Source organism: Stegastes partitus, unplaced genomic scaffold (assembly GCF_000690725.1).
Source record: "Stegastes partitus isolate 25-593 unplaced genomic scaffold, Stegastes_partitus-1.0.2 Scaffold66, whole genome shotgun sequence".
Lineage (NCBI taxonomy): Eukaryota > Metazoa > Chordata > Actinopteri > Pomacentridae > Stegastes > Stegastes partitus.
Genome location: NW_007577797.1, coordinates 812,311 through 839,602, shown reverse-complemented (window position 1 = coordinate 839,602; position 27,292 = coordinate 812,311). Strand labels below are relative to the sequence as shown.

Genomic DNA, 27,292 nt, shown 5'->3' with positions numbered 1-27,292 from the left:
TACACTGAATATGATGCAGCAGCACATAAACGGTAAATGAGGCAAGAAGAAGTTGTTTAAGATTACTAAAAAGAGAAAACAAATACAAAAAATGAATGTACACAAAATACCAATAAAACTAAATACTGTTGCGTTACTGCATATTCGACACCACCTATGAACACAGCATCTACTGCTCCCTAATGCCTTGAAAAATATTTTTTTCAGGCGTTTATATTATTATGTTATAAAGCTTTTGAGTGATACCTGTTGAATCATAATTTTCGGATTTTTTTATGCGTGAAGGCAACAGAGATTCCACAAAGTGAACCATTTATGTATAACAATAACACTTATTATAAATAATTTTTATCTATTTCGTTGCTAGTTTAATTGTATTTTATCATTTAATCACTTTGTTATTGTTTTCTTTGGCTATTCTAACTTTTGACTTACCCTGCTTCTGTATTTCATAATCGCATTTATTCAAATTAAATGTTTCCTCAGTGCCTCATTTTCATTTTTTTTAACTTTTTGTTTTATAAAGCCCTTTTGTTACAGTTTTGATTAGAAGTGCTGCACAGTAAAGCCTTATCGATGTGTGTTTGGATATGCCCACCTAATACACACCTTCAACAAGTAGTCAAGCAATTAGAAAACAGAATAATTTCTAAACATGTCGCATGTAATACATTTGCTTAGCCTCTATTAAAGTACTGGATCCCTATGTACACATTTAGTGACTTCATCTTCGGAGAGGAATAAAGAAAAACAAGGTTAGTGCTTTGATGTCTCTTTTTTGTGCTCCTAGTATTACTCTGATAAATGTTGGCATCTTAATTTCACTCGTATGTGTTCCAAGGTGTAAAGTAAGGTATATTTGTTGTTTAATTACTCTATAAATGGCGATATAATGGTGCCATTCTGCTGGCTGAAAATTGCCATTCATCTCAAGAAAAAAAGTGGAAGGAAATTCTCTGGTCATATGAGTCTCAGCTACTGTGATTAAAGACTGGACAGGCAGGTTTCTGAGTCAGTAGTTACCAGGAAGATTTGACAGTTGCTACTGAGCATCTAACTTTGTACTCATTCCATGTTCGCTAACATGTTGATATAGGGCAACTGCTACAAAATCTGGAGAAAAAAACCCAAAACAAAACAAAGCTAGACAAAGGCCCATAATAATGTAAACAATTTATTGGAACAATGTACAGATTCAAGCAATGGTAACCAGTCACACCCACTAGATCATCTTACAAATATTACAAAATTACTACAGTACAATATAGAGTCTTTGCATGATCCAAAATATTTGGTGGCCCCAAAAGTATTACTTTTTTAAAAATTCAGCAGCTTATTTAAAAAAAATAAAATAAAATCAAACCATGCCTATCAAAACGATGTCTTCGCTTTTATTAGCAAAAAAGATGAAGGCAGATAATCTAATCAAGATTAAAGGCTAATTGAATAATAGAATACAGGAGCTCTTTGACTAGACATTCCGTAATATTGGTGGGTGCTTTAAAGAGTACAAATTTTCAATAAAGCTTTGTAGAAAGTCAAACTTATCTGCAAACATTGTGTTAAGAACATTTTTTTTAAAATTGTCAATCAATTTCTTTGCTTTTAACTGAGGCTTTTTCTATTTCTTTAGATACAGTATACTGTATATCTATTGCAAAACACCATCAAAACCTCAAAGTATTTGCTCTCAAGGCATTGTGTAGAGATTACACTATTTACTGTCGTCTGATAACAATCACTTTTGACAAAAAGTACATAAAGTATGTGCAAGTTACCATTTTCTAATTGTTCTTCCACCCCCTGCTTTCCAACTGTAATCACATTTGACAGCTCGCAGTGTTGCACACGTTAACAATGATGTCAATTAACACCCATGGTTATCCATCTCTAATAGGAAGGGCCAGCTTTTTACTAATCTTTAGTTGTTGAGGAGATGCATATAGGCGTACACATTGGGGAAATGATAAAAAACAAATAACACTGGACACAAACAACCTGAGGTTAACACATAGAAAACACATATTCAAGTGGTGAAACACAACTACAATGTATAGCAGCAGTCAAGTCAGAAATACAGCACAGTAATAATGGGGATTGTTTGGCGTGTTTTATAGACCTACACTCTTTCAACGAAAGAATAACAGGACTGTGTCCACACCCCATCGAGCCATGATTACTCCATTTTTTTGCATGCCAAACAGCTGGAATGTGACAGACGAAAATCACTTCAAAACACAAAATGATGTGACACATACAAGGATCTGCCTCTGTATTCCATGATGCATTATAGCTTGTATTCACCATTTACCTCATAAAATGCTTAACCTAAGACCAGTTATAGATTTCATATTGTATCTAACACGTTAAACTACTTCCACAATCTAACCGCCCAATTGCATCAAGATGCTTATTGCATTAGGTAAATATGTTTTAGCAGCAATACTTTATTAATAATCTGTGTTAACACTACAATCATATTCTAAAGGGTTTGGCTGCATCATTCATTTCAAGCACTTGCTATTTAAATTTTCAGTGCATGTCATGTGCATTGCAAAGGATTAAAATACTGCAGTTATTACTCTGGCCAGCAGAGGCAATATGACTGGCAGGGCATTAAAAACAAAACAATAAAAAATCTTCCTGTCTCTCCAACCCATCATGGAATACACTCAGGCCATCTCGAACTTAAACACTTGGACACTTAAAAAAATATAACAGCGCAAAACAAGCGGAGACATTAACATTCTTGTACTTTCACAGTATTTAAAAACTATACATCCAGCTATGGGGTAAAAGTTTAGGGAGAACACTCCAGCAAGATTCATGTGAAGTTATAAAAGTCCCAGTGTTGCAATACATAAATGGTTACTTTTTAAAACTTGAATTGAAGCTCCCCTTCCCTCCCGCAATCCCCGTCCCACTATATGTTGGGCTGTGAGGGGCCACCAACATGCAAGAGATGAAAGCATCCAAGTACCCCACAGTGACAACCATCCAAAACATTACACAGTCAGTCATCCTCAAGATCATGCTTTGAGCACAAGAAGCCAAACGACCAATAAAGAAACTTCAGTACATTGAGAAAGAAACATATTTAACATTGATTTGATGGATTGTATGGTTCTGACAGCCAAAGTCACAAAAATCACTGAGACGGGATTTGTGTTGTTGAAGTCTGAAAAACAATAAGATCAAAATGACCAACACACAGGATGTCGACCTGCATGCTTCTCCTTCATTTTGCCTTCACGAGGCTCAGACAATATGTAAGCGTCTAAAGCTTTGATATGCTTGCTGATGAATGTCCATGTCACATTCACGCCACAAGACTAAAACAGAGATTCACTCCAACGTTACATCACAGCCAAGATTTTACACTTTTCAGAAATTCAGTGCGTAAACCCTGTCATGCTACATTACAGCTGATTGCCGTAACTCTCTGGCAGAAGAAACAAAAATACTGTAAATACAAATTACAAGATCAAAGAAGAATCTTATCAAAGGGCAACAACAGCTGTCAAACGCAACACACATCATTAAAGTTCGACAGCTTTCCACAATGATAGAAGCATGCTACCTATTCCCAGAAAAGCTGCTCTTAAAAGAAAATCTTGTGCTCTCCAGTGACATAATTAAACAGCCCTGCCAGGCTAAAGTATAGGAAATCTGAAATAATCTGATAACTATATAGTAATAACCTTTTTTTGTGGTGATATGCAGCATTATAAAGTTCTATTTTCCAGGGCTGGAGCCAATAAAATGCATTCTTAACATCAGCTGCTAATCTCAGCTTTAAGCTATCTCTGTATTCAGAGAAAATACATCTTAATGAACCTTCAACTTTACTCCATATTTCTTGTTTTAAGAACAGTCGTATCCTTGTCAATGCATTATCTGCCCTGTACATACTTTTCTGCATTAACCTTTCCCCTAGTTAACCAAAATTAAAGAGCAAATGCTTTACAGGGTTTTGCAAAGATTTCTCCATTTTTGCTTTTCATTTCTTAAGATATTCAGGGAATAAATGGAGAGAAAAAAAGGTGATAGAGGTCATTATTTCTGACTGAGATGTGATTACATGAATTTTCCTCCCATGATAAGGTTGTTCTGCCAGTCCCTTTTCCCCCCCTAGCCTGTGCATAGGGGCACTGAGAACTGCAGCTACCACCTCCCTCCCACCCCGTCCACCAGGTCGGGGAGGGGTCCGCACCCCTTCCCTTCCCTTCCCTCAACAGGCAGACCCTTCCCCCCAGTAAAGGGTAACGTGTTCCCTGGGATGGTTCCCCATATTGTCTCCCATAGTGAATGACCTGTGCAGAGAAAGAGAGGCTTCATTAAAACGCGGCACAATTTTCAGGTAACATGTCTCTCATGTTAAATACCACAATCAGGGTGTTCTTTTAACACCATTTTCCCCAATTGTGAATGTTAATGGAGAGTAAACTGACCCCAATGATGAGGCACAGTGCTGCGGAAACAGTTACACCCCGTAAAAGGTTGCCAGCCGTTCCTTCAGTGGCATCGGGAACTGATCTGAGAAGCGCCTCCAGTTTTCTTCTCCTACCTGGTTCTTAAACCCATGAAGGATCTGGAATTAAACACCAGGGAAAGTTTATATCAAGTTGTAACTGCCCTTCAAAATAGTTCTTGCGCATTAAAGGATTATTAGCGCTGCAGAAGCCGTCATTCCTGCATTTGGCTACTGTGGGGCAGACAGGACAATAAGAGTGAGTGAACAAGTGAACTCAGGAGAGCACAGTCTTCTCAAACCATGAGGGCGTTCTGATTTCCCACAATTTGTTCAGTCAGTTATACGTTATATGACGTAATCTCTGGATTTGTGTGTCTCAACAGCTGTTTTCAGGTTTTACCTTGTAGAACATGTCTCTGAGATCATCCTTTGGATTTACCCAGGAGGCCACTGCATCACAGAAGAATATAAAATCCTGTTCCAGAGAAGAGAGGTGAGGCAACAGTTCAACTTGCAGAGCTATTGACAACATAATGACGGCAGTGCCATCTCACTGCTAGATCTCACCTGCACTACACCTCCTGGATTTACACTGATCATAGTGCAAATTCCTCTGAATGCAGAGTCTTTCTCCTCATTGTCTCTTATATTTCGTAGAGAGGTGCACCTGACAACAGGGAGGGCTACATTTAACATCACAAACATCAACAGAATCCTCCAGCAACAATTTTAGAATCTACGAACACTATGAATGCAAATGCTCATATACATATATTAATAAACTAACATACATGTTTAGAAGAATATCAACATATTTGAGAGAAATAAATACAGTCTATTGCCTCCCTTGATACAAATGTGTTTTCTTATCATCAATTCTTTACGTCCTTAACTGTAAAAACATTTTAGACTCTATGTATACATCCATGTGAGTAGAAAACTGTGTCTATCATGACCTGAAATTACCACAACACATGAAGCATGCACACAAAACAGAATAAAGTAAAACAAATCAAACATTTTTACATTTAACACAGCTACTTTGATCTCTAATAACATCACTGTTGTCTATGAGCAGCATGTTCAGCAAAAACCTCATCTATAGCACCTTGAATATAGCATTACTTTTTTTTTGAAAGATTGACTAGACAAGGTTTGGGGTCACTTTGGGACAGGCACATGCAGCTGGGTGACTACTGAATGAGAAAGAGATTTAGGAATGCTCTTTGGCATTAAAGACTGCATCCTTTCTCTGTTGTTGAACCAGCAGGCATGTGACAAATCTGATCCCATGCATCTTTTGGGGTTGTTAGCGACAGTTAACAATGACGAAAAACTAGAAATTAAACAAATTAATGTATAATACATGAAGGTGCTACTGAGGCAAAAACAAATCACAAGTAGGACCTAAAAGAGGACAGGGTTAGTCACACGGCTGGCAATGATTACAAACTGATAAGGAAAAACAACTGAAAAGACTTCTTTTGAGAAGGAAAGTGAGGAGTGAGGAGGAGAGAAGAGCAACAGGGGAGAAAAGGGAGCAACAGGCGACAGACGAGAAGATAAGAAGAAAGCAGAGAGAAGATGAATTAAATAAAAGATTGAATAATACACACCAGGGTCTTATAAACTGCTGTAGCATGGGTGCCACCTCTTGAGGACAAACGTAACCAAGACGACCAATTGTTATTGCTAAGGTAACGCAATCACGGTTACACACCACCAAACGCCAACCAAGACATGAGCAATGAGGAGGGGAGGAGAAAAATAAAGAAAAAACAAACAACTCAGAGACATAAATCAACAGAATCTGTGTATGATAATAAACAGAAGATTTCACTAGCGTTGATTATTACTGCCCCGTCAGTCATGGGGAGGAATGTAAAATATGACACTCTAAAAAAAGACATACAACACGTTTAAGGGAGAACACATTGACAACTTTGACAAGACATTCATAGAAAAGGCAAACAATGGCATCTGCTTTCAGAAATCATATGGATCAAACAGCTACTCAAATCTAGTACGTAACTGATTAGCTTGATTTCAAATGCATGTCTCAAGACACAGGCTAGCAAAGGTGTAGCATGTGCAAGTGACTGGCCTAAACAGGAGCAGTTCACTTAGATTTTCAGAGATTTCTCCCTTAAACTCACAGATGTTAATTTTTATAAGAAACAGAAATGTGTGTTTTTTTTTCTTTTTGAAAAGAAATGACAGATTACTCCAAGCCAACTACATGGAGGGAGACTAGTATCCAGCACAGCAGGTTCTTATGAGGCAGAGAGGAGGGAGGACCTAAGTTTAAGAGACACAAAACTATGCAACATTCTCATTAACAAACAGGCATTTATGAACAGTCCAATGACACATGCAGAAAGCAGATGGTATGCTCATTAGAGTAAAGTTCAGTGCAGGATCAGCTGATTGGAGACAAACTGAGGAGTGCTGCAACACACTCCCAAGAATTTACGGCCACAAACACATTTAACTGTGCTATTATGTGACTTTCTGTTTTAAATTTAGTTCCAGTGATAAACTCTTGGAAAGATCTGTGACAAAAGTAAGATTTACACATGGCTCAAGCATCTGATTGTGTTCATTAATTTTGTGCCCTTTGGTGTTTTCAATTTACATATTGAAAACATGCAACAAATAGTAAAAAATATTTACTGGTCCGATATTAGAAAAATCAATGAATTCTTGTGAGGCTCAACTGGTATGGCAAAGTTAGAATTATCATGTATCCTGCATCAAACATTGGCCATTCTTAACAACATTTAACATCTATTGGCAGATATGCATCCACATTTAAAGAACAGTAAATAAAAGCAACAAATAAACTGACAGCAAACAAACAGGAACACATCTATAGAGTCCCTAGTTTTTCTTTTATGTTGGCAGGTCACACTTCACCCTTTCATGCATATTTTCATTAGATGGTCACTTTGACTCATCAAATTATAATATCCAATTCTATTAGTGAAAACAAGAGAAGAGTGTATCCTCTTAGAGAATTTAAAGCATTTTCTAGCCCTACATTTAGTCAGTTTAGGTGTTCTCTCAACGATTTAGGATTAGTTAGATGCTTTAAGTAGCTACGTGAGGCTATGAAGTCATCTATCTGCCTGAAACACTGCCTGTGCTTTGCATTTTGTTCGATTAGAATATTCTGCTTCACCTGACAGTGCACAGTCAGTCCACATTAGTTCATTCCAAGACTGGGCTCTTACATGGTTCGCTTAATTCAAGAGTGTCAAGAATTTTTCGCCAGGGCTTACCCAGGGCTTTATTTTCTGCTATCTCAACTTACAGGCCACTGTGCCAGGGTGCAAATCCAAACCTGAAATATTTCACATACTTTGATGAAACCAGCAAAACCTGTAAGGCTCATTCCTTGGGAAGGGATGTTTAGATAGAGATTAAAGGGCAGGGCAGGCATCCTAGTGAGTGTGGTCAATCCTGGCTGAATGGGCCTGAGTGTGTGAGCACCTCCCTGTGTGTGTGGCGACCTGGCTGGCTGGCTCAGCACTACCACCGAGTGGTACCTGTGTTCTCCAGTAGAGTCTTTGGGGTGTTGGGCCTGTTTATGATCTCCACCAGCTGGTGCAGCACCATGGCAATGTATGGCTGCATTTCAGGCCCTAAAAGGTGCAGTTACAGTAACAAATTATATTAGGATTTTATAGATATAGTTAAAGTGATGACATGTTGTGAAAACGTGTTTAAAAAAAAGGAATCACTCACCCATTTGTATAGATATCTCTCCGATTGCCCATGTTGCATTGTTGCACACTGATATTAACTCTGGGTTTAAATTAGTACCCAGTATGGGCATAAAATCAGCTGAAAGGAAGGAAGGCGAACACCTTAGCAACTGACTAACAACTTTTGGAAAACAGTGCTTCAGTGGTAACTGCACAGAACATACCGATGCATGGTTTGACATGCTGGAAACAAGCCTTGGTCAAATCCCCAAGCAGAGCAAAAGAACTCTGACGCACCTCTGGCATTTTGTCCTGAACAGTTGAAGAGAACAACGAATGGTGAAAAATGCAAGGCAGGTTTACCAGTTTATCCTGTTATACTCTGACAGCTCTTCACCTGCATGCACTGGTACATCAGGGTGAGGATGTTGCTACGAGCAACCAGCTGCTCGATTGTGCCTCCCAAACCCTCAGCAAGTCCACTAAGAAGATCCAAAGCCACGATCATGAAGTCTTTGTCAGGGGCCTCGTACTGGTCTGGTTGTGATTGATGAAGCTAGAGAGTGAAAGAGAGTAAAAAAATAAAAATTTAAAAAAAAAAAGGACAGATTTGTATTATGTTAATATATACATATTTTTTACATTTAAAAACGATCAAATTATCACTTTAGAGGCTTTAAAACCTGAGTTAGGGCATAAATGATCAAGGTGTGAAGCCTCTATCAACAGTTCCAACCCACTGGTGATTAATCCTGCAGTTTTTCAACACACCCTGCATGAATTCAGTTTTCCACCACATGGGGGCAGTGCAGCAAGCTGTAAACACAATGCTGGCCTATTACTGATGTATGACTATGGAGAAGAACAGCATCCAAAAGGCTCTGAGGAGCTGTGGGGAGGCACGGAACCCTTCTGTGGTTTTATCATTACAAGTGACTTCTTTTGCAAAACAAATATTAACCATCTGAGTGTTGTTTTGCTCCTGTCACATTTGTACTAACTGTGGACTCATTTTCATAATAATAAAAAGTCCTGCACCGCTATAGAAAGAGCACAGCCATGGCAGGAGGTACAACTGAAAAATGCTTTTTGACATAACGCAGGTATGTGTAAATCCAGAAATAATAATCAAAAAAAGATGCAATCCAAAGTTAAATTTCTTTACATATCTGTTTAACAGAAATTTGAAAAACCTGAATCAGTGCATACAAGCTTTTTCCAGGTGATCCAAGGAGTCCCCAGTACTGGGGAAAAACATGAGGACACCACATGCTATAGATATTTTGCTATTTACATGCATACAATGTATACAACCTGGGCGTTTTTTACACTACGCTGCACATCAGGTCTAGAAAGACATTTCACTATGCTGACTGTATCTTTTAACTTGCTGATAACTTGCTAAACTGCTGTGTTAAAGCCACACTGCATTTATTTTATTCATGAACTGTGTTGTATTTTCCTCTCAATCTCTTGCCATTTCCTGTCTGCTCTGTGTAAACACAGCCGGCACCTCACCCGAAGAGTTTCAGAGTTTTTGTCACACGATTCTTGGTTGCAGCTGAGTCAGTTATAGCTTCTCAGTTCTGCTGACAAGTGCAGAATTTTTTGTGTTTACACGACCCGGTGCAAACGGTTGACTGTGTGAGAATTTTTTAAATAAGATGTGTAGAATAAAGACATTTTGATGAAATATCACAACTTAACCTTGTTTTTGGTTATTTTTTAATGACAGAACTATGCACACAAAACATTCAAGGGCCGTCAGACAGTTGAAAATCTGATCATTCTTTCATTTTTTTACAGTTTCTAGCTCTCATTAATGCTGTAATTTGGGTGATCTTTTTAAAGAAACCTGCCGTAGGGTTATGGGGTTCAGATGGTGAATTTAATCCATTGTTAAAACTGCTCCAAGTATTTTTGCATTAAGTTTAATCTGGCTGTGCAGAATGTCCAGGGGGTTCAAATGTGCTTCTTTTGCATAAATTAGGTTACCGAAAATTGTAGAGTGAGTGTCTGTGTGCACATTTCTGGGTCCTTCACACTCACCATGGCCTGAGCGAGGGTCTTCTGGACCAGGTTGACACAGCGTTGGTACACAGGCTCACAGTAGGGCAAGAAGCCACTCTGGAGAGCAGTAGCTACTGAAGACAGACACTGAGCAGGAGATAAATGCAGTCAGTGGCACATCCAAACAATGTTTACATCATATGTTTTAATTGAAATCACTGACATGATGCAGAGATTTTTTGCAGCATGTAATTGTGTATAAGGAACTGACCTCTAATAAAGGGAAGAGATCTTTGTCTTCATCTTTCAGCTGGTTCCATTTCTGGATCAATGGAGGCATCAACATCTGGATGTACTCCTAATAAACACCACAAAATAAATACATGAGTATAATAGCTAGGTAATAGCTACAGCTAGGATGCTATTTAAATCATAACATCGAAAAGTGCACTGACCACTACTAGCACAACAAAAGTAAAACGAGGAAGGAGTAGTAAATAGCATGTGCTAATGTTACACTCACATAGAAACATGAAGTGAAACTGAGCACATATTTCTGTTCTGCATACCGGTTTATTGAGATGGTGTCCCACTGAATCTGCAAGTGTTCCTATCGCATCATAAAGAATGAGCAGATTTTTGTGCTGGTACTTGCTAAATGCAAACACCAGTGTGTCCAGGATGAATGCCAGGTAGGGCACCAGCTCTGTACAAGCCTCCTCCTCCAAAGTGGCAAAGGCACTAGTGGGGAGAGATGTGAAACGGGAGAAGGAAGAAAACTTTAGGCAGTGAGTAACCTCTCCGCATTAAAAGATCTGGATGTATCTCAGCCCCTGAAGGAAAGATGTGGGTACCAGTCCAGATGCAGTGCAAGGTTCCTAATGTGCTGTAAAATGACATGGCTTTATCAGAATTTCTTGCTCACCTGCAAGCAGCCTCCTGCACGCGCTTGTTGCTATCCAGAATACGTTTGAGCAGCTCCGTCATTAAAGGCTTCAGGTAAATATCTGGGGGCTGGCTGACAACCCAGTGCGCATAGCGGCTCAGTGTCCAGCAGGTGATGGATCGCACCAGGGCCTTCTTGTCAGACAAACACTGGATGAGGTGGGGGATTAGCTCAGGCAGGTATGGAATCATGCCCTGCATACAGCCTGCAAACAGGGATAAGAAGAGTGTAATTTCAAGCAGGCATGTCTTCTGATTCTGTATTCAGAGCGGGACCTTGCTCCCTATGGCTTATCTCCACTATTTCTTCTTTTTTCCCCCAGTTCTTACCTTCAGCTATAGCCCCCAGCACTAGGATCCCAGACTCTTTGACTACCCACTCTGGATGGAAGAGCAGCTCTTTGAGAAGCGGCAGAATGTGCAGCAATAGATCGTCCCTGAACACATTGGCCAGCACGTCCAATGCTGCCGCTGAACACTTGCCTAACATTTTGAGAAAAGCATACACATACATAGAAACATAGAAGTGTGCAGACAAACATCATACAGACATTACAGACACAGCACACACAAACAGAACACAAATAATCATTATAGTGTAATCTCTTTAGCTCTCAAGTAAAGTCAAAGGGGGTTAATGAAAAAGGGCAATTTTTAATTATGAGGAAACAAACAATGGAGAAAGCTCCATTTACACAGGCACTGAACTCACGCAGGTTCCAGTCAGAGATTGTATCATCATCATCCAGTTCATCGTCCTCATCCTCCTCTTCCTCAATCCCATCACCCTCATGCTGCTGAGCGACTGTGCGGGAGCGGTGGAAGCGTGGTCTGATGTCTTGCTCGTTGTCTGGAATGGCCTCATCCTCCTCAATGTCCCCCTGATGTCAAATGTGTGGGATGACAGACACTCATGTATGTTGCACCTACATTACTGTTTGTGGTCAAATGTACACAATTCATATATCACCCATATATGTGTACATCACAAACATGTCAACCTGAGTCATGGAGCAATTCATAGTTGTACCTACAGGGACACATATTAGGCTATATAAACTGACCTTGAGCAGGATAATGTCAATCTCAGAGTACTTCATCCCGTTGACAAGCACCGGAGTGAGCCTACCAGAGGCCAGAGGAAAAATTATGAGAACAAAGGGCAAGGATAGGTCGGAGCCCACAAGCAATCTCTCACATCTGATTCCTGCTGTGGGCACAGTTTGATGTGACAGTCTGGTGACAGATGCTACAACTGAGGTCAACAGCCAGTGGGGGTTTTTAATCAGCCACCGTGAGGTGAAGAAGAAGAATATCATTTCAGCACAAGGTCTTCACTAACTTACTGCCAAGGTTGCTATGAATCAATGGTTTTCAAATTTTGCGCTGGAGGATCAGTCTGTGCATTATACAGGTAGGTGTGTGTGTGTGTGTGTGTGTGTGTGTGTGTGTATTCTTACTGGGAGAGGTGACCACACAGCACTTCTTTACACACCGGCTGCTCTGCCAGTGTAAGCCAGAACTCACAGGCCTCCAAGGCAACATTCTCATCGTGGTCCTGGGTCCTCTGTAGCATGTACTGAGATAAAACCATCCAAAATTTAATTTGACATGCACTTGTAAGTATGCTTTTTATATCCAAATCTGATTAATTCACACCAACAGCACCAGTGCACTCACATCTGTCCAAAGCACATCATGTACCCTCTTTACACCAACACAAACCAGGTGCTAGTTCTAGGCTGGTGCTAGTGTTGTTTAAACTTGCGAACCTTCTGAAAATGGGTTTTCTTTTCCACAGGTTGGTGAGCCACCACTGAGCCAAGCAATTACGTCACTGTATACGTCTGTTTGAACAACAGCTTTGTCATTGAAGTTCCCTCTAGGTGCAAGAAGACAGTTTGTCTCTCCCACGGACCACTGCCGGAAAGCCGATGAGGTCATTATTCATCTAATTTCACCTGCTGTTTGATGTTTTAATACCCCCAGTCAGTTTTTATAAATGCTGCTGCAACCAGCAGTCGGTGTTTGTGAATGCTGCTCTGTGCACCGGCGGTTGCAGTGGCATTTATAAACACCAGCTGGCGATATTAAAATATCAAACAGCAGGGAAAATGAGACGAATAATGACCTCATTGGCTTTTCACACACTGCTGCTTCGATTTCACATCCATACTGAAGCTCTGTTTTTTCTTCTTCTTCTCTGGATGAGGCAGGCTAGTCTGTTTTTTTCTTTTGTTTGTTTTTTTTAAATGGCAGTCACAACGTTTGAGTCAGTCTCGTCGGTCATTCCAACCAAGGCCCTGATGTAAACGATTCTTGGTTGTGGACCAGAAAAGTGTGGGTACTACTATTGGACCAGTGTTCCTGGCCAAAAAACAGCTCCTTGGCTGTTGAAATGAAATGAATCAGTTCGAGATAAGGCGCTGATTTTGAAACCAGCCCTGCAACTGCCTTTGGTGGAAAGGGGGTAGTGAAGAACATCTTTGAAAGGCTAAAAATGGTAATAGTTTGTTCCTGTTATAGTCAAAACATCCTATGGATTGAACAAAACCAACAGTGCATTTATCTCTCTGGCCTTTCTAACTTTCTAACTGTGGTGTGACACTGAGTCTCAAGCCCATTTGCTCCTTGTGATATCTATATCTTTAGAAATTGGTCACAAATGTACCGTTTTATTTCATTATTTAAAGAAGGCAACATGATTTCTGGGCAAATATTACTCAAACAGGAGTAAACAGTTTATTCCATCCATCCATACGCTGGCTATTCATCATCATGTGTAGTCCCTGTGCTCATCAGGGTGAAGGAACATGAGCCCCAATGCAACAGCATGGCTCACAAATGTGTTAATACTAGAGGTTTATGGCACAGAGGAATACGACAACAACATGGTTTTAGTACAATCAGTTCATTATTGGTTGCAGTCTTTTCCTTTAAATACACATATTCGTTAAGGCTCTGCACAGCATTCCACTGGCATTGAGTCAGGCTTCACTTTGCTGTTCACAGTTCCTCAGCCTGTAACCCCTTAGGACCACTCACCTCGATGATGTTATGCATGTGTGGCAGGAGACGATCCAGGCGAACCTCCAGCAGCATGACGAGAGCTCTGCAAACATTCTTCCTCACCTCTGGCTCCTCATCTGTCGCGAGTGCAAACAGGTTCTACAGAGGATAGAAAGGAACAAGTTAAAACTGCTACCACTATGACCACACCTACTTATACATAATAATACATACATGGGTTGTGCACCAATATTTATTTATCTTCTCATGTTTCAGGACAAACAAATACATGTAATCTAATAGAGATTCCTTCGGTTTAAAAAGTACATATTTTGATATTTTAGGTGTGTGTATTATTTGTATTTGTATCATTTTACCATTGATCATGCACAACATCAGAATAGCATTTAGAAATTATTGAACACATTAAAAGCCTAGAGGAATAGTTCAAGGCTATTCAAGGGTGGTCAATTTGCCTGAAAGAATTTGCGACAGTCTCGGAATGGCGACAAACTGAGAAGTAAACAGACAACTGGCAGTGCAGTAATTACCAGTTACTGAGGTGAGCGATCGTGACCTGACATAGTGACTGTGCATGTGACAATGACTTCTCTCATTCTCACTGGGGGCTGTTTGTTTTGTAGACAAAAAATGCTTCTGTCTAACTTTGTGTCTCTACACACATGCACACAAAAAGAAATCCAAGTGTAAGGATGCATTACAGTCAGACTTGCCTCAATGAAAGGGTCGATGTGTAGCATAAGAGCCTGAGTCCTGCTGATGATGAACTGATTGACGCAGGCAATGGCATGAGACCTGCAACACAATACCCACCACTTAAGAGTCCACACAACATGATGTCCTCACATGGTGCACGCTATGAATGCAGCCTCTGTACTTTTCTTCGCCTTCTCTCTACTAATTTAACCTTCAAATATGAAAAAGTCGTTTGCTTTGTCATCAGACATGTTGCAATATGACAGACTGAGACTTTTAATGTGGCGTTACACAACTTTTGTCTGGCAGGTCTCTAATTAAAAATGAAGAGAGACTAAAGCATAATGATGGCCATAAGTTTCAGTTAAGAATGTCATAATATTTGCAACACATACCATTAAATGTTAGATTTTAAATAGCATTAGGAAAAAATATTCATCAGGAAAGTCAAATTCAGAACGATAAACGGAGAATCTTGAATCATTAATAGTTAATTTGGGAATACTTTAAATGCAATGTCATTGCTATTTCAAAAAGCATGTAGCAGTAACATTAACTCATTTAAAATGATTAAACCGCCATTGGAAAGTGATGTGTTCAATGGCCAATTGAATTCAAAAGTTAGCTTTCCAGTTATTAAAAATTTTAAATAACCAAAGAATAATGATACCTAATCTTAGGACTGCTGTGCTTGAAAAACTGCAAGAATTTGGGGATCATGATGTTGAGTGGGCGATCCAGCATGTCGCTGTCCAGGATCTCAGCAGAGTCCTCACAGATCTTCTGCAGGGCTCCGAAAGCTCCCTGAAGACAAAGAAAAGGCAAAAGCAAAGCAAACAATGAGAGCTGCCTTATGAAAGCATGGTGTAAGATTTAATGCTTCTGACGTTATGCCTGGGAGTTACCAGGGTATACCCCAAAATAATGAGGTACAAGACTGAACAATTAATTGGTGTCAAATCAGTAATGTAAATAGCAGATTGCAAAGGCTGCAATTTATAACTTACAAAGTGTGCCTGTTAAATATTGAGACTTAGGCTGCAATTGTATTTCATTTTATTCAAGCAGATTGAAAGTTGTAGGAGTGGTTTATGTTTGCCCTTTGATCACTGTGTGCTTCGTTATTCAGCCTGCAAGCTGTGGTTCTGCTAACATGCTTCCAGTCTCATTATTTAATGGCCACACCTCATACACTTTGTAGCATGTTTGACCTCGGGTTGAAACTGTCATGTCAACAGTTACATAAATTCCTTGTCTGACAGTCCTGCTGTTGATGGTGTCTCACGTTGCAATGTTCCATCCCATATTTTAAATCTAATACACACTTAATATCCAACTGTCTTAAATTGCTTTAGCCCTACTGAGACACTGCAGCAAATAACAACAATAATCATGATGTTTCGGGACAACCAGATGGCTGAGTAGGTTCAAGCCTATACCACATGTGCAGATACTGTTTCCTGAGTAGCAAATTCCTGGCTCCAATCCCAGCCAGGACCATTTGCTGCACTGTCAATTTTAAGGCAAAGCTGCCCAGAAACTTTCAAAAATGTATATATTTAAGGAAAGAAAACACTTCATCCATTTGCCTGCCTCACTCCCAGCCTTAAGGCAGGTGAGACTGCTGCTGCGAAAAACAATGCGTTGAGGATGGGAAATGCGTAGTAGGTTCACCTTTTTGATTTGTGCTGATATTCTGCTGTATTTTGCAATAAATATTCGATATATAGTTAATATTCTGTATGTACGTATTTCATCTGCTCTGTAGTAAACAAATGTAAATCATATCCAGTACAGAAGGCCTATATAGGACATAGAGGATCTTCCTCTGATTTATGCACACTGCAAGTGCTCAAAAACGCATTCAGTCTACTCACACTGATCTTCAATAGGATTTATCCACTTCTGCTCTGATAACCTTCAACTAGATGGCAAGCATTCATACAAATACACACATCTCTAATATTGGACACACACATCGCTTTCTTAATATTAGCTGCTTGACAGATGGTTAGTATGCATGCTCACGATATGCAGCAGACTTCAGTGTCTCTCACAAAAATGCAGCCTGAGAAGCTGATACCAGAAACGGCACAGCACTGACACTGACGCTGTCTGAAATGCGTTTCCATGGAAACCGCTCCCATGTCGGCATTTCTTTTAGATGACAGATACAGAGTGGTCTCACAAAAAAAAAATGTGGAGGTGCCGAAGGCATGAAATAAGACAAGGAGGTTGAGACAGTGTCAAGGTCACAAACAGGAGGAGACAAAGTACAATTACAGAAGATAAAGTCATTTCCTCATTAGAATGCTACTTATTCACTGGCATCCTGCGAGACAACAGTTGTAGAGCTGGCACAGGTAATTTCACTTTGGAATTTAGGGATAACAAAACAGTTGATGTCACCTTGATACATGCAAAAAAAAAAAAAAAGATTGAGATGCAATATAGCTGTATTGCATATGATTTCAAATACTCATGAACACATATAAATTTAGCTGAGTGAACAACTGCTGCTAAACAATGTTTGATACTTCTGGAAGATAAACTGCATATATTGATTGTCTATTTTGAAGAAACGTGAAGAAAATGTGAAGATTTGCTGCTCTTATTCTTTTTTATATTGTCTACTCAATAACTTTAGGGATTTAAGTGTTGGTTGGACAAAACAGCATATGACATTTGATATCAAAACAGACACGACGATTAGTCAACTGGTAGTGAAAGCAATTAGTTGCATCTGTATGTGAAGTAAATAGTTACTTGCCCACCTCAAAGTTTTCAAATCATGCAAAAAAAAAAAAAAGTGTCTTTCCTATCAAGCAGTTTGGCATAATAGGGTTTTTTTATTTTCTCAAAATAGTGAATAACTCATGACAAATCAGCTATTCAGCATCACATTTGGGCTCATGTGTAAATTATAGCGATCATAGCTTATCCCACGTGAAACCGTGAGGAGCAAGACACAAGACCGCTCACAGTGATGTTAAAAAATAATCAAGGCATTTGTGTGTCCATGTGTCAGCAGAGAAGGGCAGAGAAATGGGAGCGGCCCACAAGCATTCCAGTGATGCTGAAGTATCTAAAGTGTAATCCTCCTTTCAAGCTCCTTCTATTGAAGGTCATTCAGTGTGAGAATGTAAGTTATGCAGATGACTGCGCGCCAGGGCAAGACAGAGAAATATGCATTTAGTTAACTAAACAGCTCCTTCAGACTCCTGCTTGGAAATTTGAATAATGTTACACTACAAATGAGCACTGAGGTGACAAAGTATTATCATACATGATCATTTGCCCTCTGGAGTGGTATCAACTTGACCCTCACAACACTATTGCAACCACTTGCCAACTGCCATTAATCAAAACAGTAAACCTGCTCTCAGGCGAAACCTATATAAAGCCATCCACCACCATTACACTTGTCATCCAACACACCTGCTTGGTTCTTTTTATAGAGTGTGCAGAGAAGGGTACAGCGTGGTGGTACAGGGGGCTCTTCCAGCAACCACTGATCTTAAACCAGAAACCAGACAGCACTCACGGCTACAGCTGCAACTCATGCTGTTACCAAGGTGACAAATTGTCTTGCTTTTCTATATTATGTTCTAATTGTAAATAGGCAATGACATAAGATGACAAGATATTATTCAAGGAAAACAACTGCACTCCACCATTTAACCACATACTGCACCTTACTCTTCACATGAGCAGACACTATATCTCAGCGCGGGGCTGCTGAGCACTCTGAGTCAGGATGACACACGAACAGAGCAGTAAGGATCATCTTGCAGAGACATCGTGTAAATGCTCAACACAGACGACATGTATACTGATCAAATGGCCTGAGACCAACAAGTATTTACACGTTTCTCATTGCTTAGATTACATATACTTCAGAAACTATACGCTGGTAGTCACAAAATATAGTCCCAAAATAGATATCGAAGTCCTGGTGGCAGGAACAGCGAGGATTATTTAGAGGTCTCAGTGGCAACAGTCAACACCATCAAAAATTAGTTTGGCGCAGCACCGATATTTTCTGCCTCCAACACTTTTACAAGGTCTGCTGTAGGACTGAAAGCATTCGTCCTGGTTTATGCACATCTGTAGCCTCTGGCATTCATTAAAACCTTGATGAATACAATATGGTTACGCAAAAATAACAAACGTTTATTTTTAAGAATGCTCTTTTTCACAATAAAGGATAAAAACTGACAGCTGACAGCAGTTAGATTTTAATTTGCTCCATCAATAAGCCAGAAGAAAAGGTTTCAGAATTACGTGACTGCATTATTTTTGCACTGGGTTTGACAATGCCTGGGTGAACAAACACACAGGTTGTTCGTTTTTTTTAAAGGTTTTGCCTTTAACTCTCTAAACCCCAAAACCTGCCAGCATTTTAAAATGAATGTTACCTTTAACATTTCATCGCAATGAAAAATGATCCCACATACAGTAAAAGTGTGACAGGAGCAAAGAACACCCAGAAACAGCTCTGAGTTCAGAGGGTTACATCTCAGAAATCTTAACACCAACTATCCTATAAAATCTACAGTGACAGTTTCATTTACAGCCGCTTTAAAGTGTCACTTCTTGTAAAAGTATAAATCCACAGAATTATTACTGCCATTAACATTGCTGGGAAAATTCACCACACTCACTTAAACAAGAGTATATCGGCGCACTGGTGGGTCTGTCAAGCTATAAAAGTATTAAAATAGTTAGTAGACGCTGCGTTAAAGATATTTTGGGCAGTGCACTTTACTGTCCTATCTCAATGACACTCCACACAAAGATGCCACGCACAGTTTTTAAATTTTATAGGCCAAAAATAATATAGCCTTTTAAAATACCTTTTATGCACCTTTAACTACAAAATGAACAGACACTTTTTTTTCATCCAGCACCAACTTAACCATCTTGAACATCAGACATTAAGAAGCTTTCCAGCCTTCAATCTGCTTTTCAAAAACATAGCAAGTCTTATGAGGAGTTTGGTCACAGTTTAGTGTTAAGCCACTCACACACACACACACACACACACACACACAAACTTCAAGATCCTCTGCAGTAAATAGATGACCTAAATCTCAGCTACTGAATGAGATTTATAAGAGAGGCTGGCAGTGGTTGGTACAAGGAGATTCATTTTTTATTTTCTGTCACACCTCTTCCATAAATTTCTGATAATGCAGCTCACTGAAAATCATATAGACATTTGTGCTCTAAGCAGTGGTGAGTAATCCTGCCAGGATACATTTCAATTGCCCTTCAATACTGCTGAATTTAGCAGTTAAAACACGCTACTTAATTTGTTTGTGGTGTCTAATGTAATGTATCCCCCCTTTTCCTTATAGTGGCTGATGTCACAGGCACATGCAGCTGACAGCATATTAATGACCAGGAGTTTATCTGAGTCTGAGTATGGGTGCAGCAGCGATGCACAAATCAGATGATCCAACAGCCACCACAAATCACTGTATTTGCAAATTTAGCGGCCGTTGCAATGGAGCATTTAGCCACCATTTCAATGTAGTAACCGTGACGACTTCATCGACAACAGATTACATTGAGCACATTTTCTTCATGTACCCAAAACCTGCCGTTAAGCATCATACAGAAGAGATTTAGGGGGAGGTAAAAAAAAATAAACAAAAAAAAACAAAACATATTTACCATTTTAAATTAGATTAAGATAATTACAGAAAAAAATAAAAGAACTTGCATTACTTTTGCAGATATGCTCATAATAAAAAGATTTTCTGGGTTATGATCTGCAGCGTATCAGAAAATGGGGTCATATGGGTTTCTGATAAAAAAGGACAGAAAGAGAATAAACGATTCCATGTTGAATAATCTGTAGGCTCTAGCTGCTGCTCCAGCTGTGAGACGGCCTTTAGCTCATCTGGCCAGCAGGATGCTATCCAGCTGCTACTTTATAGCTGACCTAGCTCTTCGCTCTCCACAGTAAATAAATTAATAAACAAATAAATAAACAAACATGCACGTCGTGCCCACAGACAGAGAGAAACACCCCGACTTGTAACGTGCAGTCACATTGTGTGTGCATGTAATCTCTGCCTCCACAGCTGTGGCAAAAAGCTGTTGGAAAATCACATTCTGTCCAACTTGTGATGAGCTGAATGTGCACAGTACATCAAGATGACGGCTTTAGAAGCTCTACCCAACACCGAGTTATTGCTAGATCACAACAGCATAACTCCATAAAACACTACAGCCAAATAAAGCTAAGTGGAATCCTTAAAAAGTACTGCCATATAAACCCTTCCCTGTAGTTTGACAAAAGCATGAGCAGTATTCAGGTTTAGTGTTTCATCCACGGCAAGCAAACCAAGTTAGATCTGCTAGAAAGTATATTTTATTCCAATTCAGAACTTTAATCTAATAATCCTGATTACTGTAAAATAGTTTAGCCATATACTGTATTTAAATACCCATTTTTCCTATAAGTTTTCAAAAGAACCTTATCATTTTAGATGCTGTATAATCAAATTCAGTGATTTCTTATTTGAAGTAAAATCAAAATGTTACAAGTATGCACCTGTAAAAAGCAAAAAAACAGTGTGCCTGATTTAAATGTATCTGCAAACACATTTGAATGAGTTGTTTTGTGCAGAGCTACATCACTCCCAGCGCTCCTGCCATACTACAGTCCTGTAAATGAAGTGCATCGAGCACCATCTGTGACATGCACTGAATCTCCTCCACTGTGTCAAAACTGAAACCTTTTAACATGAATTTCATTTTGGGGAAAAGGAAGAAGTCGTAGGGAGCCGAGTCTGCCAAGCAGGGCAGGTGGAAAGTGGTGATTGTGTTTGTGCCAAAACACTTATGTATTTTCAACGCACTGTAAGCAAGCAGAAGTTTGCCTGCATCACAGTGCACTTTGTTTTCAGCTGATGTTCTCCCTCAGATGCCTCAGGACATTCCATTAGAACTTAACAGTCTGAGCCTAGGGGACAAATTCACGATGCACAACCCTGTGAATGTCAAATAAAATGACAAGCATGCACTTGGTTGAGGTGCAGAGCTAATGCAGCTTCTTCAGTCTTGGAGACTGACTGACTGACTGAGACTCAGTGAAGACTGCCGTTTGGTCTCTGGCTAACTACAGACATAATTCTCCATCATCACCAGTGATGATGCTCGACAAGAAGGTTGAGTCAGTTTGACACCGAATTTAATGCTCTCTTGCAAGTGATCAGAAGGGGACTGATCAGAAGCGAATTTTAAATGTGGCAGGAGCACCGGAAGCAGTGAAATGTCTTCAAGACACTACAGTATGCTATAGACGCTGACAAATATGCAAGGCCCACATCTGAATTATTTTTCCTTACCTCACATGTGTTGTAGTCCTCAGAATCCAGCAGCAGGCAGAGTTTAGGCAGAAGCTCCGGCCAGTTTTGTAGCTCTCCTTTGGAGGCAATTGTGGTGATGAGGATACCTGTTATGGGAGGGATTAACTTGTAGTTACACTGATGTGATAAGCAGTAATACACAGATGCTGATTGCTTAGTAAACAAAACATTATGCAGGAATCAATTAAATGCCAGCTTTCAACATCACAATACACTAATGTGTATAAGTCATGTACAGGGAACTGTTCCATAGAAGTATGAATTCAGCTTGCAGCATGACAAAAACATACATTTAATGCAACAAGTAAATAGCTTTAAGTTAGCCTGAGCACACAGCTACATGTTTCTAATTGTGATTAATCACATTAAAAGTTCTGCATTAATAACAGGGAGTGGCTGGGAGAAGACTGACAACAAACTGGAATTCTCTGTATATCTGTATAACATATAGTGTTTAAGAGTTGATGAATTAGAAGCTGGCCTTTATCATACTGACGTGGTTTTGGTGCTCTGTACTCAAAAAGGCTAATTAGGTGTATTTAAACAGATACTGCACAGTGCTCAGTGCCCTTCTACAATAAGAAAAGACATAAATTAAAGGAACAACGTGAACCCCTTGACCCCTACAGTGAGTGGCTCTGGTATGACGTGGATACTTCACTAACAGAGTTTGGGTAAATTTAACAGAGAAATGTCAATGCAAATCAATCTACAGTTGTTCTGAGTGATCACATTGTTTCTGTGATGAAACACTTCCATCCTGATGGGACTGGTCTAATTCAGGATGGCAATGTCCCCAACTACAGGGCACGAGGGGTCACTGAACGATCTGATGAGTATGAAAATGATGTGAATCACATTCTGTGCAGACATGGTGATCTATAACTATTTCTATACATACTAATAGGAAACCCCATTTTAAAACAAAATGTCATCGACATTCAATGTTCAGCATAGGCCAGAAGCTATTTTGCGACTATGACTATATTGTTACAGACACAGGTTTCATTTGAATACTAGTGGGGTGACAGATTAGATAGGATGTCTCTGAGCTCAACACTTCATCTCCTGCAATCTGGTGGTTTGTATTCGACAGTTTGTTCCTTTTCTGCATCAAATTATGGTGGAAATGTTTATATTTATGTAAAGGAAAAAAACAAACTTCAGGCACAATGTTACAGTTCAAAATATAATAGAATACATATAGAGCTAATTATGTTTCCCACAATAGATTCAGTGGTTGTGTAAGCTCATGATTTAAATTGCAATTTGTCACAGTAGAAAAAAAAGCCCAGTGCTGAAGGAAAAATAAGAAAAAACGCCCCTGTTAACAGCAGTAACTGAAATATATATTCTTCTGTTCCTTTACTGTTTTTACTGAGGGGAAAACACACAGGTTCTAAATATTGAAGAGGACTTATTCTCTGTGTCCTGACCAACATCTACGCCTATGTGAGTTGTAATTTATTACATTTTTTACCCACCTTTAACCTGCTTTGTCTATGTCTACTGCAACTACAGACAATTTTTGACATTTCCCAAATAACTGAGGTGAAGCTCTTATATTTCGCTATACCTATAATGTGACAGTATGTGTGTCAACTAATAGGCAAATCTATAAAAGCACTGCACAGAACAAAGAATGAAAGCACATCCCCCAAAACTGCTTTTTACACACTTTAGCACAACCGTGGGTATTTTTCTTTTGTACATATGAACAAACAAGTTACAGCCACTAGCAATCCTGATGGACATGGACGACAACAACAACACATCCGACTGTTTCCCGTAGCATCTTAAAAGCACGATGCCCTGTTCAGTGGACCCAGAGGACGTGACTTACCCACAGTGGCTCGAATGAGGGGAGAAGAGTCTCCGATGTTTTGGAGGCACTCGCTCTTGATGAAATCAGATACGCCATTAGGGAAGTTCTGATAGTGAGCTTTCACATTGTTCTTCAGTATCAGCCCACTCAGGGACCGAGTGGGTTCATCTTAGGAGAGAAGAAGAATAGACCAAGGAGTGAAAAGTACAATAACATTCAAGGTGCAGGCAAAACACACTGGTAGAATCACGATGAAGGTAACTGTGTTCTGGAGGTTGGTGACTAAGCCCATTAGTTACTAACTGGATCCTACTGCCATCACATTCCTTTTAATTCAACACAGCACGACGCACACAAGCAGCAGAACATCAACAGAACCTCGACTTAACCGTTAAGATGCAAAGAGAACCTGAATACGCCACATTTTGCCTACATGTTCGCACCTAATATCTGGACTTATTCTACTTATTTCTAAAAATGTGTGGCTTGTTGCATCTGCGCCATGAGCAGCGGTGCAACAGCATCCGAAAATGTCTTAACTCCACTTAACATTTGGGTCATCTACTGTGCACAGTCAAGCCAAAAGTTGAGTACTGCCAGGAATTAGGTTTAAAATTAGAGTGACCCATATTCTGAGTGCCACATCATCTGTGGCAAAGATGCCATCGGGTCACCCGATTCACGGCCAGACAGACCTGTCACTGAGCAGTTACATAAAAATGACAGGTCTGACATTCATACTGTCTAGCATATTAAGACGATCTAGGAACACAATGCAGACGTTACAAAGCAACACGGGCAAACAGACACACAGGCAGCTTACCTTCTGATTTTAACTTTGTCAAAACAAATATCAAATAGTTGTTGAAGTCTGGATACTGGTTCAGCTGCTCGAGTCTCTGGGAAACGTGGTTGAGGATAACAAGGTGCTGACTGTACAGACAGCATGTTAAACGGCTGCAAGCACATTAGAACTGCAATCTGTAACAGCAATAATGCCAATAAACACTTTTTTTTTAATCTTAAGGAGAGTAGAAAGGGCACTGTTAATGTGTGTAAGTGGTGGTGTAATGTGACAGCATAATGGTGTGTGTGTGTGTGTGTGTGTTGTCAGGGGTCATAAATATGTCATTTGGCGTGACTGAATACTGTACGTACCGAGCCAGATGGCGTCTTTAGGGCTATAACAGCAGCTCTTTCTATGAGTTAATGATGCAGTACATAGGAAGTGTTACATAAGCACATCATTTAAGATCAGCATGCAACCAGACAAAAAACATAAGGGCCAGCAGCAGGGAGCAGTGGATTATAATTGTTCTCTAATGTATAAGTACGCCGTCACATGTGCAAAATACTGTGCACGGTGCTAAAGCTACAACACAGACAAAGCATTTTCACAGCTACAGTCAGTAAACCACATGTTTCAGTCAGCTTTTATGCATGTTTTTGCCAGTCCCAGTCTGAGTCTAATGCTCGCAATGTAATCTGGTTGGGAGTAATCACAGTAGCGTGTTGAAAATGCTCTAAAAAAATAAATCAAGCAGAAAAAAACTGACTTGGTTTAGCAAGGAAATATAAAATCTGGATGCTGCTACTTCAAGCTGCCTCAAGTTTTCACTGTGACATTTCCTCCATCTCACTTTTCAAAAGGATGTCACAAATTGTCGACAGTCAAATCCTAAAAGTCAGATATCAGCTATAATCGATTTCCTACATGTCTATGAAGGATGTGTATGTAGACCCCTAGTCTAGTTTTAATTGTCCTTTCCCAAAAAACATTTCAGATGCAGATACAAATAAAATTGAACTGAATTGAATAGATGCTGCTGCACTCATCAAATCCAGCAATTTCATGCTTGAATGTCATGCTGTTTAAACTGTAGTATATATACATTTTATGTTACACCATGACGGTTCTTTAGGGGTGTAAAATTATATATACACTAACAGATTGAGATGCAATGACTTACTGATTGATTTTTCACTATTGAATTTGTTGTCAACGATTTCAATAATCGATAATTTGGTTTCTATAATTTTCAAGAAAAAAAAAACAACTTTGATTCTAGCTTCTAAAATCTGAATATTTTCTGGTGTCTTTGGTCCTTTGTGCCAGCAAACTGAATATGTTTGGGTTGAGGACAAAACAAAGCATTTGTCATCTTGGATTTCGGGAAACAACGACTCGGTTAATCGAGGAAATAATCGACTAACGAATCCACAATGGAAATAATAGCTAACTGCAGCCCTACTAACTGATGTATGGGTGCATCTCTCTGTCATGATTAATACAATTATTAATACATAATTATACACAAGGTATTAATTCAACTGTCTGTTTGATTTGGAAACATATCAGTAACATGAATACCATGTTCTCCAAACCAAACATCCCAGTTGTGCTTAAACTTGCAGATGTTATACAGGAGTGATGCATGACCTGGCTCTTAATTAACAACAACCTCGTGTTTCTGTGGAGAACAATACAAAGTGAAGCTGTATATTAAGGCGACAAGCTGCTGGATCAAACCTAAAATTCCTAACTGTTATTTTGAGCTAGCATAATAACCGATTTCTATTGTTCTACGTGGTCAAACAGCTGTAATTCCGCACACCATGACCTGCTTGGCTCGCAGCACGCTGAGCTCCGAGACAAAAAGCAGCCCCCGGTCAGCAGCAGTCTACCTGCCGTAACGGTAACCACCCGGCTAGCGTTAGCCTGCTAGCCTGTTGAGTCTGCCCCTATTGTTACGCACGAACAACTGAAAGCGGCTCTGCCATCGTCCGTGTCGGGCTCAGGAAAAGGATACTTGCTGGACGGATCTCTGCGTGGACGTATCTGGTGACTGAGACTCTTTGAGCAGCTGTAAAATCTGTTGAAGTCCTTGCTCGTCTGGCTTCCACTCACACTCCATCTTGCTGCTGCGGATAAAGAAATAACATAAGCTCGCACTGAGGACTGGTCACCGAACGGCTCCCTAACGCCGTCTCACAGAAACGCAGGGCAAGTGTCAGACACCGAAAGGTTGATTACCTGTCCTGGCCTGGCCGACGTGTTCGTGCGTAGTTGTTTTTCTGCTGAAATGTGACCGTCTGTCTGGGTTTTCAGACATGGGCCTGTTACAGCAGCCACATCCGTTTTCGCAACAAGCTGGAAAAGCTTCGGGCCATTCCGTCTCCCGTCGCATATAACCGGCTGCTCAGTCAGCTGACACACGGCGGC

The 27,292-nt window shown here is 39.8% G+C and overlaps 1 protein-coding gene across 2 annotated transcripts; it reads right to left on the bottom strand.

The window, feature by feature from the left end:
• Positions 1–1,158: 1,158 nt before the first annotated feature.
• tnpo1 (transportin 1) lies at positions 1,159–27,224 on the bottom strand. Of its 2 annotated transcripts, XM_008276175.1 has the most exons (25): positions 27,104–27,224; positions 26,880–26,991; positions 24,893–24,968; positions 24,088–24,237; positions 22,224–22,330; positions 15,533–15,666; positions 14,880–14,961; positions 14,182–14,304; positions 12,597–12,715; positions 12,201–12,261; positions 11,849–12,017; positions 11,467–11,619; positions 11,117–11,342; positions 10,761–10,932; positions 10,463–10,549; positions 10,231–10,338; positions 8,579–8,737; positions 8,406–8,493; positions 8,222–8,320; positions 8,023–8,118; positions 6,091–6,166; positions 5,042–5,141; positions 4,875–4,949; positions 4,452–4,591; positions 1,159–4,313 (listed from the first exon to the last, which is right to left on the bottom strand). In XM_008276175.1, the coding sequence occupies exons 2-24, from the start codon at positions 26,982–26,984 to the stop codon at positions 4,484–4,486; spliced, it is 2,673 nt and encodes an 890-aa protein (XP_008274397.1). In that variant the 5' UTR covers positions 26,985–26,991; positions 27,104–27,224; the 3' UTR covers positions 1,159–4,313; positions 4,452–4,483. The 2 variants fall into 2 exon arrangements, 1 of the variants encoding a protein (XP_008274397.1); XR_519997.1 differs by lacking the exons at positions 1,159–4,313; positions 4,452–4,591; positions 6,091–6,166.
• Positions 27,225–27,292: the final 68 nt, after the last annotated feature.

Coding starts and splice junctions, on each gene's coding strand:
- tnpo1 (XM_008276175.1), bottom strand. CDS start 26,984: ATGGAGTGTGAGTGGAAGCCAGACGAGCAAGGACTTCAACAGATTTTA. Junction 12,716..14,181: donor ACATGCATAACATCATCGAG/GTGAGTGGTCCT, acceptor GTTTTATCTCAG/TACATGCTACAGAGGACCCA. Junction 8,494..8,578: donor TGATGTACCAGTGCATGCAG/GTGAAGAGCTGT, acceptor TCAACTGTTCAG/GACAAAATGCCAGAGGTGCG.